The sequence below is a fragment of the Camellia sinensis genome, chromosome 11 (genome assembly GCF_055761805.1).
Source record: "Camellia sinensis isolate YWXY chromosome 11, ASM5576180v1, whole genome shotgun sequence".
NCBI lineage: Eukaryota > Viridiplantae > Streptophyta > Magnoliopsida > Ericales > Theaceae > Camellia > Camellia sinensis.
This window is the reverse complement of record NC_138971.1, coordinates 153,714,871-153,727,844: the sequence shown is the minus strand read 5'-3', so window position 1 is coordinate 153,727,844 and position 12,974 is coordinate 153,714,871. Positions and strand designations below refer to the sequence as shown.

The 12,974-nt window shown below is 36.3% G+C and overlaps 2 protein-coding genes and 1 pseudogene across 2 annotated transcripts; 2 read left to right on the top strand and 1 right to left on the bottom strand.

Annotated features, from left to right (window-relative positions):
- Positions 1-495: 495 nt before the first annotated feature.
- LOC114308521 (ferredoxin C 2, chloroplastic) lies at positions 496-9,812 on the bottom strand. Its single transcript, XM_082895916.1, has 6 exons — positions 9,477-9,812; positions 9,305-9,368; positions 3,282-3,370; positions 2,512-2,580; positions 935-979; positions 496-780 (listed from the first exon to the last, which is right to left on the bottom strand). Exons 1-6 carry the CDS (start codon positions 9,810-9,812, stop codon positions 736-738), a joined length of 648 nt encoding a protein of 215 aa, XP_082752042.1. The 3' UTR covers positions 496-735.
- Positions 5,848-6,486, top strand: LOC145803265 (uncharacterized; annotated as a pseudogene).
- A 1,688-nt stretch (positions 9,813-11,500) lies between the features above and the next one.
- LEA18 (Late embryogenesis abundant protein, group 1 protein) lies at positions 11,501-12,793 on the top strand. The gene is made up of 2 exons (XM_082895915.1): positions 11,501-11,715; positions 12,283-12,793. Exons 1-2 carry the CDS (start codon positions 11,629-11,631, stop codon positions 12,580-12,582), a joined length of 387 nt encoding a protein of 128 aa, XP_082752041.1. The 5' UTR covers positions 11,501-11,628; the 3' UTR covers positions 12,583-12,793.
- The last annotated feature ends 181 nt before the right edge of the window (positions 12,794-12,974 follow it).

The window sequence follows — 12,974 nt, the reverse complement described above, 5'->3', positions numbered from 1 at the left end:
TTATCTCATGCAACAGCTAAGCAATTAGTTCTGATTTCCCCCAAAAAATTACTGGACCATTAGTTAGCATTGAAGGACCACACCATCCTATTCAATAGTGTGTCTCATTCAATTGTTTCAGCAGATTATCACATTTCATGTGCATTTAAAAAAGAAAACAGCTTGCTTTCATTATGATGCTCTTTCTTCTTCTTATTTTTTTTTACTTTTTTTTTACAAATTAGAAAAATAATCCTTCACTTGGCAGTTTTTTTTTTTTTTTCAGAGAGAGAGAGAGAGAGAGAGTGGTTCATCCAATAACTGAGAGAAACAAGAGAGACGAAAATACCAAGTACACAATTTAGCAGTAACACTCTTATGTTTGAACAGCTGGTGATCTATAGAACTGTCTAATCTCGATAATATTTTATTCTTCTTTTTTCTTTTCTTAAAGATTCTCTGATCTTGTTTGTATTGCCGGCTAGATTCAAATCTTCAGAAAAAACAAAATCAATATACTAGGAAAAGAACTGCACTGATATCTCCCACAAAAACAACATTCAATTCCAAAGGACAGCCATAGATGGCATGAAATAGACACTCGGAGTAATCATAGTACAATATTAAGGGCTAAATGGAAGCAAAAGGATTAATAAAAGGATAAAAACAATGATTAGGAAAGGGAATGGGAAAATATTATACATCTTCATGTTTCACTTATGAATCATCACTTCTAATTCGGCAATCTAACATAGCTTACTCATCACCCATAGCTAACTCCAAAGCATAGTCATCTCTTTCCTGCAGCAATAACACATTGCAGAGGTAAGTAACCAAAAATATAATATAAGCAATTTTGGTGTTAAATCAGCTCTCTTTCTTGGTCATTTCACTTGTTCCTTGTTATTATCATTAGTTCGGTAAAAAGGGTTCTATTTTAGGGATATATACTTACTATCGGTCCTCTGGCAAAATATCTTCCAAACTGAAGCCAATACACCTGAACAAGCAAAGAGTTTCATATGTCCATAATCCATAATCCAAATAACACAAGATAATTCGAAAGCAATTGTAGTTCCCCTACTATAGGATATAGTCAAATGTCCTATGAAATATTGTAAGACCCCTTCCATAAAAATAAAGAAAGAAAGAAAGAACAGAAGAAAAATAAAAATAAACAACTAACCCCTCAACTAATGTAATTTAGTGGAATTTCCAACGACTACAATCAAAGGTAGACCCAAATAAGACTAATCAAGTCTGAAATTATGCAAAAATCAAGTTGCAGGACTCATTTCTGCAATTTCCAGCAAACAAGGCTTGAAATCCAGGAACTGTGGAGCTCAAAACCAAACCCTAAGAAGTAGAGACATAGGAAGAAAATAAATTGACTAAATTTGAAGTATTATTTGCCAAAAGAGGTATTACAGCCCGATAACTACAAAATAAAAAGAAGGTGAGAAGTGGCAAACATTAACCACTAAAACCACTCAACAAGAAGCAAGTGAAACATGGTTATATTATATGTAACAATTCAATGACAAGCGAGTGACACATGGCTTATATAATTCCACCTAATGACATGTGTCTTACATGCAACCACAAACAAGTAGGTGATAAACTATTTACTAGAAGCATAAGCCACCTCAATGACAAGTTGTACAAAGGAAACTTAAAGGCAACCACCTTCTAAGGAAGTTATCTCACAACTAAGAATACTAACCAAAATACACCTAATGATAAGAATTCTGAAGTGCATGGAAACCTAAATTTAACAGCAATAATTAACCATATGACTAAATTAAAAAATTCCATCTTCTTAAACTCAGATTTCTATCCTTCTTGCGAAGTAAACACGGCACATTTTCCCACCAAAATTTGTCTTGGATGTTCACCACATCATCAACCCCCACCCCCCTTTCCATCATAGGCAAAACACTTCTAGATTAATATGCCACTAAGAGCATTTTATCAGTCTATTAGGGAACATTAGTGTCAGAGAGATTTGATACAGTAATCGCCCATGGCAACCACATCAAAAACAACTGAAACCCTTCTCCTCTCTCCTAGATATGCTTCCAAACTAATATGCTGTCAATAGCTTCCTTTTCCTTCTTATCAAATTTCGATGAGTTTCAGAATATAGAATAGTAACAGTATAGAGTGTAAAAAGCATTTTCCATCTATTATAGTATGATAGCATCAGAGAGATTTAGAGAGATTTGATCCCAGAGTTTCCCATGACAAGGCCACATTGACTCCAAGAGAATGCATCCAGGAGAAATGGAAGTTTTGAGAAAATAGAGCCATTACTTAGGTTATTAACAATGAACTGAAAACACAGCATCTCATAAAACCCTAAAATCTAATCCTCTAGACCAACAATGAATTACTCTTGTTTTAATTTCCACATCTCACATCATAACCCATCCTAGAGGGCCTAAATTGCAACTAAATGATTTAGTTCCTTTTGGAAGTTCAGATAATATGCTGTCAGGTTTTGTGGTGTAAATCGTTAGATATCTACATTACCTCGTCCTCATCTTGTGTTTCAACGTCAATATCAGAGGATGGGTATCCCACACAAAGAAGTGCATAGCCCTGCATTGCATGTCAAACAAATGTCAAATTTTATATTAATATAAAACATAAATTCTCCTGTGTTACTTTTCACAATAACATTTTCCTTTTCTGTGCCTGCATTAAGTTGTTTAATGACAAGATATGCAACAACCAAAAAGTGAGCCATCTCCCAATTCAATGAAAGCTACTCTTGTTGGGGTTTCTTTTCTTTCTAGGCCAGGGATAAATTGAGTTCAGGAGAGAGGAGGAAGGTTAGTTCTAATCAAAATAAATAGTAGGAATATTACACAGAAACAAAAGAACTACTACCTTCGTATATCCACCGAAGAAGACACCTTGGAAATGGATGAAATTCTCAAACCACTTATGATTTCACATGCCCTCTTAACTTGTCAAAAAGTGAATCATCTATGACTAAATAACCCACAGCTTTCAAATAGCTCCAGCTTAATATGGCTATTTCAAGTATTGTACAGCCGGACAATATTCAATATATAGAAAACTATGTGAATACTTTGGGTTTATGCAGTTTTCCCAAATGCCTCATTCTTAAATCCTAAATGATTCAATCTTAAACTTCAATCTGTGATGCATGTACACAAATATGAACTATAAACATTATTTTGGGGATGCAACATCAGAATAAGAGACAAGAATCCAAACTCATCCTCTAATCACAAGCTATTAAAAATCACAACCAGAAGGAGAATTTTACGTGCCTTAGATTTCAATTCTGCAGATATCCCTAATGCTTCAGGCTGTCTAATTTGTCCAGATTTTACACGAACAGCACAGCTAGTGCAACAACCTGAAATGAAAAAACAGTAATAATTAGTGTTTAATTCCTTGGCAAATAGCAAGGATTCTAATTATGAAGTAACTTTAAACTAAACCTTGTGTCCCAACCCAATCAAGTAACTTTGTTTGTAATATCATAACAAAATACACAAACTTAACATATACAAGGATAGCAATAGCAGGTACACATTCAAATGCAAAACTTTCAATTACTGACATGTATCTTGAACAAAAATACCTAAAGTAACAGTCTAAGCATTCTACCATTAATCCCTGATGCCAGTCCACCCAACAAAGACGGAAGAGAGAAGATTTATATTTGTTTTGAGGCAGTGCACCTGCCTGCCCAAGGCAAATTTCTGCGGACTTGCAAGTTTTAAAAGCAAACTGTCGGGATTTTGCACCCTTTTTACGTATATCTATATAGGTTAGACTCGAAGAACTACCAGATGAACATGTTTTCTAGTGCCAACTCAACAGATCAAATGAGGACCTAAGAATGGAGTCTCATAAAAGCTTGCCTTGATGGCTATACCTCCTACTACAGAGGATAGCACCAGCATCTTTCGAAGTTGAGAGGGGCAAAAGCTGCACCCTAGACTTTGTTGATTGTTCCCTGACTTGGAGTGAATATCCATCGCTAGAGATCTTGAATGGGCCTGTTGACTAGTATCTCTAGTGATGAGCTTCAAAGCAAGATTTGCCTCTCTTTTCAACCATCTCAAATCTACCAATCATACTACCGAGTACAAACTGTGAATAGAAAATTTACAAATTTCATACATACCAATAAGGTCATAACCATGTGATATTGGGAGTAAATACGTTTCAGGCCCAAAACTGACTTCCCTGCATCTATAAAGCACGGGCACTCCAAAAATGGTGCAGTACGAGTACCGGTACTTACCGGGTGCAAGTACGCGTACCGGTACGACGATACACGTACTGGGTACACTGAATACATGTCAGGTACGGCAAATACAGTTGGGTACGCCGTCAGTATGGTGAGGTGAGTTTTTTTTTTTTTTTTTTTTTTTTTTTTTGCAGCTGCTAAAATTTATTGTAGCCTTTATTATTCTTCTTTTAATTTTGAAAATATCAAGTAATTTATTTCTAACATCCTTTACCCATGAGTTATGATTTTACTCTCTTTTATATCCTGTTTTAGGTAATCAAAAAAGAAAGAATTATGCAACTTTTTTAACAAGTTGTTCTCTTTTTAGTTTTGATATTGAAACTTCGATTTGTATGTTGGATGTTTAGCTATAAATTTTTTAAAAAAAATGACGAACCCCAGCTGCATCCGTACCTTACTTTTTTAAGAATTTGCCACATCGGCATACCCGTATCATACACATACCTGCAGCCGTGCTTCATAGCCCTGTATCCCCTTCCCTCAGCAAGTTATATGTGAAAAATATAAATAAATAACTAAATATTGGTAAGTATTGTTAATTTTATCCCAACAAGTGTCAAATTGCTATTTCTAGAGAGTAGGGGTGAGTAGGCTAGTAGTGGAGTCTCTTGGAAGTATTGGTGGTCGCAGAAATTGTGCCAAGTCATTAGTGGCAGACTAGGTGAGAGTCGAGGCAAGGCAACCTTAGAGAAGGAAAGAAGGTGTGCAATGGAGATATGGAGTCTCCAGGTCCAGGTAGAAGAAAATGATTGGCAAGCATGTTCGAAGAGGAAGGAAGAGAGTAACTATAGACAAAGGGCCCAAGTACATATAAGGGACAAGTGGGTTGCCTCCAGCTAACCTGGCCCCATTAGTAGAGAGACTTCAACAAAGTGTCTTTATCTTTCTATGAAGAATGCCTTCTAGTGGAGATCTCTCTCTTCTCTCTTTCTCAGATGGGCCAAGATGCAAATCCACTCGAGGAAGAATAGAACGAGCACCTCAACAAATCCTCAACTCTAACCACCAAGTTACAAGATCCTAGTGATCCTGCACAAAGCTTGGGTATCCCATGACTAAGGTACCATCCTCGAAGGGTACTAGGCTCTGCTCCTAACCTACACTAGCATAGGAACTTCTAGATGTTGTTAGATAATCAAGTGTAAACAACAGAGGAGTGCGCATGATTGGAGAATCGCTCTACCAAAATGACGGAGGTTGAGTGCGAAGGGGGCACACTCACTCCCTAGAACACCTTTCCCTTCGAAGATATATGTGGAGCTTCAACTATTCCCTTGCTGTTAGAATTTACCATCACCTACCACACACTTACCATCACCTACCACACACTCACCTACTACACTCACCTACTCCTCACCTACCACCACCTAACCTACATCTATATAATCAATCCATTGTAACAGAACAAACATCAATTCATCAATCAATAATACATATATTTTTACAATCAAGATTAGATCTATCAATAATATACATCAATTTATTTTAACATGGTATCAGAGCTATAAGATTTAGGCCTATACTCTTTTTTTCCGGCGGGCAGCCGGCCGGCAACCTTGCCTTCGCTGCCCGCTGGAGTTTTTCTACACATACCTTGAAATTTCCCTTCTTCAACCTGCTATGCATACACTAGCTCTTTTCTCTTCCTGGAATGTTAATAGCAATTCTCAGTCCATGTCAAAGAAGCAGCAGAAGCAGATCAAGCTCTCCAGTACAACCGGCATGCTCATGTTCTATGCTCCTGCCTTCCTCGCCGGAGCAGCTTCCTTCTTCCTCTTCCCAGATGGCGGACTCAGGTTTCTTCTACTCAAACCATCCATTTCTTCAAGAGGGTCTTCGAGGTTCTGTTTGTTCACAAATACAGCGGAGGCGTGGTTCTGGACTCGGCCATTCTCGTCTCGGTTGCCTATTTCATCTCAACTGCAAGCATGATATATGGCCAACACCTGCCCGAAGGGTATCGTGAGCCACTTATTGATCTGAAATATCTAGGGGTTGTTATATTTATAGTGGGGATCTCTGGAAACTTTTACCACCATTACCTTCTTTCCAAACTTAGGGAAAATGGTGACAAAGGATATAAACTTCCCAAAGGAGGCCTCTTTGATCTGGTTATTTGTCCTCATTATCTCTTTGAAATTCTTGCATTTCTTGGAATTTTCTTGATCTCCCAAACACTGTCTCTCTCTCTATCTCTCTTTTTCTTGTGACACACACTCACATGCACCTCTGTTTTTTTTTTTTTTCATCTTTCACACTCACATGGCCACACACTCACACGCACATGGCCACACACTCACACACTCAAGTGGGTTCTTGGAATCGGTTACCATTGCTGTCACCCACTCACTTCACTCTTTTTTTATTTTATTCAAAAAAAAAAAAATAATAATAATAATAATAATTGTTGTCACCCCTCTTTTCCTTTCTTTTATTTTATTTAAACACAATGCCTCTCACCTGTTTTCATCCACCGCCCACATCCTCACTTTCTTTAATATATATTTTTATTATAATGTATATATTTTTTTTCTATCCCTACTTTTATTTTATTTTATTTTATTCTATTTTTTTTATCTTTTGTATAATACTGAAACATTGCTAAAAAAAAAAAAAAAAAAAAAAAAACGGAAGAAGAAGAACTGCACACCACATTCATTTTATTCATGTTGGGGCTCACCCCGATCACCATTTTACCAAAAAAAAAAAAAAAAAAAAAAAAAAAAAAAAAATACACAAACCAAAACAAAACACCCACACCAACAGTGGGATTTTTCTTCTCTACTCTGCCGCCGGTCTCTTCTTCTTGCCTCCGTCCTGGGCGGCCCTTGACGGTGTTGTCTCCGGCTTTCCCACGCCACCGAGCACATTTACTCCCTGCTCCTCCACTGCCGCATATGGCGGCCCTCCAAATCGGAACATTACGGTGGCCTTCCGCTTCAGCTCCTTGTTTTCTGCCCTTAGCACGCTTATCTCTGCTCGCGCATCCTTATACATGCGTTGGAGCAGAGCCAGCTGGGAGTTTAAATGCTGCACCTCATTTGTCCTACTCTGCAGCCGGTTCGACAAATTTGTGACCGCCGTCATGCTTTCCACACATGCCTTCAAAGTATACTGATTGGCCTCCACATCCGACAGCACTGCCATTCTTTGCTCCACAGACCGCATCGGAAAGTTCAACGGAGTATACTCCGGGGCGCTTGGTTGAGTTTCCAGTGCCACCGCACCTGTTATCTCTCCTGTTGACTCGTTGAGGTCGGGAAAGAGAGTGAGCAGACCTCGGGAAGATGAGGCCATGTTCTGGGTAGCTGAACGGGAAGAAGAGGCCATGTTTTTTGGGTTGCTGAGTGTTTCCGAGAAGGGTTGGATACAGAGTATTTACAGATTGTTTCAGAATGACCAGTTCAAAGGTTTCAGTCTGGTTTGGTTTCCTCCGCCTCCGCATTGGTTTATATTGACACTGACGACGCGGCCGACACGCCACTCTGTCGCTCACGTGCCTCGCCGCGTCTCCGGCTCACCTTTTGATGGCTCGACGCTTTCTGTCAGGCACGCCTTTTGATGAAGTGGGCACGCCTTTTGAGGGCGCGACTTTTGAGGGCTCACTATATATATCAATATATATATATATTTGGGCAGCCTATATACACCATCATACAGTGTATTTTTTATGGGTCCGACAAGACTCTGTAAACTGTCCCGACATCATACAGTCTATTTTTTATGGGTCCGACAAGACTCTGTAAACTGTCCCGACATTGATTCCGGTTAGCTCCTTTATGGGTCCGACAAGACTCTGTAAACTGTCCCGACATTGATTCCGGTTAGCTCCCTTATGGGTCCGACAAGACTCTGTAAACTGTCCCGACATTGTCTGCTACAACGGTCCGACATGACCCCATAAACTGTCTTCTACATCGGTCTGACACCGCCATCCAGTGTCCTCTACACCGTTATGACACCACCATACAGTGTCTTCTACAACGTTATGACACCACCATACAGTGTCCTCTACAACGTTATGACACCCCCATACAGTGTCCTCTACCACGTTATGACACCACATTTCAGTGTCTTCACCAACGGTCTGACACGACCATACAGTGTCTTCTATCTTTTTTTTATTTTTATGTATTTTCTTGTTTTGTTCCTCTCTTCAAACTCAAGTTGGTTAGTTTCTATCCTCCTTGAGTTTGCGGGGGGCTGTTAGAATTTACCATCACCTACCACACACTTACCATCACCTACCACACACTCACCTACTACACTCACCTACTCCTCACCTACCACCACCTAACCTACATCTATATAATCAATCCATTGTAACAGAACAAACATCAATTCATCAATCAATAATACATATATTTTTACAATCAAGATTAGATCTATCAATAATATACATCAATTTATTTTAACATCCCTGCTAAAACTTTCTAAGGTTGGGTTTGGATCTTGTGTTTGTGGTAAGATTTGTGAAGAAAAAATAAAAGAGATGGGAAATGTGGGGGAAAAAAAATCAACTTATACTTCATTCACATTTTCTTTACTTGTTTTCCTTTCACAAATTCCTCTTCAAAACCTAGATCCAAACACATGCCAAACCCTAGATCAATCTTATGGAATTACAATATTTATTTTGATGCCTAGAAACTAGAACGCAAGATCTAAAAACATTGATTTCCTCATCCATGGCACCAATACCCAACCGGCCTTCCAAATTCATTTGTTCTTTCTTTGTTACAAAAGTTTGGAGACCAACGGCAAATTCAAAAAATAATTGTAGTAATGAAACTTTTTCACACGTTATTTCCTAAGCTATGATATAGTTGAACTTAAATACCTAACACAATTCCAATCTCATTGAATCCGCCTAACTGACATGCATTGCACAAAAATTCACTAAAAATTAGCAATTACAAAATTACACGTACGCACAGCAGTGATTCAAGTAACATTAACTTCATTCATACACAGACACTTAGAAAAATGACAAATAGTATTGAAATTTTGCGAATTGTAGAACAATACCGTGCCTGCAAGCGAATGGGAGCGAAATATTCTGAGACTCAGCAGTGTGAAGTATATACTGGTCCTGCATTTACATTGATAAACACAACTGAGAAACCAATACATACACAAAATATGAAATACATACGAACACATATGTATAATATATATGCCCTAGAAATTGAAAATTGACCTCCGGAACGAAGAACTCGTGGACAAGTCCACGTTTTCTGTCGCGTACTGTGACTTTGTGAGTCGGAACCGACTGTGAATGGCTACCGGAACGGCCGGTGAGTTCGACCGGCGTTTGGAGCTCCGACGACGTCGTTCTACGGCGGAAGTTCAATGAATTCGAGGAGTTCGGAGAAGGAAACCGCCGGTGAAGGGGAGTGGAGAGAGTACATGGAGATCGGAGATTCATTGGAGGTTCTGTTTTTGTTTCTGTGTGAGTTTCTTTGAAGGTTGGTTGTGGAAGAGATAACTGAAACAGAAAAAAGTGTTTTTTTTGTTTTTGCAAATCAGGGCCCATAGCCCACGTTTAAAGAGTTTTTTTTTTTTTTAAATATTCCAAAAAAAATAAATTAATGGAAGAATTGGCTCACTTTTCAAACTATTTAAGAAATTAATCTATTTTTTTAAATCGTCTTTTCAAAATGTGATTTTAAAATTAAAATTGCATTTTTAACATGTAATTTTACTTTAAAATAGCAAGTTGAAAATACAATTTATGATAGCACGGTGAAAAATTGCATGTTAAAAATATAATTTCAATTTAAAAATTACATTTTCAAAATACAATTTCAAAAATAAGTTAATTTCTCAAATAATTTAAAAAATGAGTCAATTCTTTAATTTGTTTTTTTTATAAAAATATTTCAAAGAAAAACTCGGCAACGGGTTCGAATCCTTTCCACATGTATCCGGGTCTAATTACTGAATTTTAATCCAAAAAATATTTTTTAATTTTAAAATTACTTTTAAAAAAATTAATAAAGCATTACCACCATTGCCGTTACCATCCAACCACTAGCCCCGCTAACACAACAATGTTGGCAGCCCGTATTATTACACTATCACTACCGATGCCATATTAGTTTTATGTTTATATCAAAAATTGTTTTAAAATATTTTTCTAAAAATATTTATTTAATTTTAAGTTCTTAAAAATGATTTTTTATTTTGTTATTTTTAATAAATTTCTTAAATTTTTGAGTGTACGTAATCTCAAGATTCATTTCAGATTTGATTATTTTAATAATTTTTAATTTTTTGATTAAAAAAAATAAAAAGAATGATGTGAAACTTGCAGTGATTTTTTTTAACTAAAATGTTTGGTTTCCAAACATAGCCTAAATGTATTTGAAAGGTAAATTATTTATAAAAAAATTAGAATATTAAATAAATACAAAAAGAAAATATTATTTTTTTTTCATTTAATAAAAATTTACAAATATTTTACATTTTAAAAACATCTAAATGAGCCTGCAGTGATTCCTCGAAACACAACAACCCGACCCTATTTGTTAATATTATTTTTATATTATAAAATTGAAACAAACAAATGATTTTGGATAATAGTAGGGAGAGGAGCGAAGCATTTTTTAATTATTGTGGGGTTTATGAGGTGGCGCCACCATCTCAGCACTTATTCTGCATGTCAGACAAGTGGGCACCAAACGTGGCCTTCCCCCAAGGTCTCTTTATCTTTTACATTCACATATCTATCTATCTATACTATTATAAAGTGAACATCTTTTATAGTATCTTGAAACTTTACTTTTCTCTTTGTGGCAGTATTTTTTATTTTTTTTAAAAAAGTTAAACAAAGAGATAGGCAAGGTTTGAACCCATGACCATGGGTTTAAGTACGAGGACTCATACCACTTAACCTAAATACATATTATAATATTAATTTCATTATTATTTTTTTTATTCTTACTTATTTAAATTGCACACACATCGTGTGTGCCACCCACTAGTACTAAGCTTTACTCTTCTCATGCCATGTGGCAGTATTTTTTATTTTTTAAAAAAAGTTAAACAAAGAGATGGACAGGACTTGAACTCATGACCATAAGTTTAAGTACGAGAACTCATACCACTTAAACTAAGTACACATTATAATATTAATTTCATTATTATTTTTTTTTATTCTTACTTATTTAAATTGCACACCCATCGTGTGTGCCACCCACTAGTGTATATATATATATATATTATAGGGTCATATGTGTGGTTAGAATATCAAATCACATTGGACCTAAGTTGGTTAATTTAAGGCTTTCCAAAACTTTCATTTCATATAATTTCCTGTGATTTAGAGAGAGAGAGAGAGAGAGAGAGAGATGCATTCAGCAAAGGAGAAGGTAAGTAACATGGCCAGTGCTGCCGAGGAGCATGTTGACATCTACAAAGCCAAAGTTGAAGAGAAGGTTACCTCTCCTCTCATTTTACCATATTATTTTTTTTTTTTTTTTCATTAAGTTGAAGTAAAAATTTCATCCAATGTGAGAATTTTGAATTTTTGACAAAATACCAGTCGACTGGGAGGACGATAGATTTAGTGTAAATTAACCGCAACCTATAGAATAATTTTGCAAGAGATTGTTGAGAAGATGTGTGAGAGGCACTTACAAATTTAATGAAACACTTTGGGCATTCTCAATGATAAAAAATTTAAAGCATCTTCAATTTGATATTGGTTTGATGCTATGATTGGAGCACTAAAATTAAATTATTTTTTATCAAATTTAAATTTGATAAAAAGAAAAAGAGTAAGCGTTGGAGACGCTCTTACTCGTGTTTTCAATTTTTCTAATTAAAAAACAAAAAGGAGACGAATAGTCATTTAAACTAATATAATTTAAAAAGTTTTTTCACGAAATGTTAATTGGTTTTGAATTAAATTTTGAGTTAAGATGTTTCTAATTATTTTGACAAGACCATTTTCAAAATGCTATGAAATGAAATGCAAAGATTTGGTTTTTTGAAATTTGAAGGTAGAGAAAGCAGCAGCAAGAACAAAGGAAGAGAAAGACATAGCACAGGAGCTAAGGAAAGCCAAGGAAGCCGAAGCCAAGATGAAGCTGCATGAAGCCAAGGCTGAGCACGCCGGGGATAAATTACACGCCAAGCATTCCCACCACCACCTTTGCGGCGACCATAACCCGACGATTGTCGGAGCTCATGGCCGCCACCACCATCCTGTCGGAACCACGGCAGTTCCGATGGCGGGGACCACAAATCCAACGTACCCTCTGGGAGGACACGCTCCCGGACATCATAATAAGTACATGTAGGTTTTTGTGTTAGAGAGAGACTGAGTGAACACAAATGTTGGTTTGTTTGTGATTTGTGAGTTTGTTTGTTCCATGTTTTTAAGAGCAAATGTCTGTTTTGTTGAATGGATGATGTTATTATAATCTGATTAGAGCAGGGTTTATACTGATGGGTATTATAATATGAATCATTAAAAATAATAGCAAATAAACATTAAAATTGTACTTTGGTCTCTTACAAATCCAAGGAAATTAATGGTTGAATATTTTCTGGATACCGCACTCCTTTTTTTGTTTTAAGTTTTCAAATATATTTTTTTAAGTTTTTGAGGATTTTTCTTTGTATTTTTAATGAAATTTAAATATTTTTTAATTTTTGGTAAAGTTTTGAAATACATTTAGAATATATATAT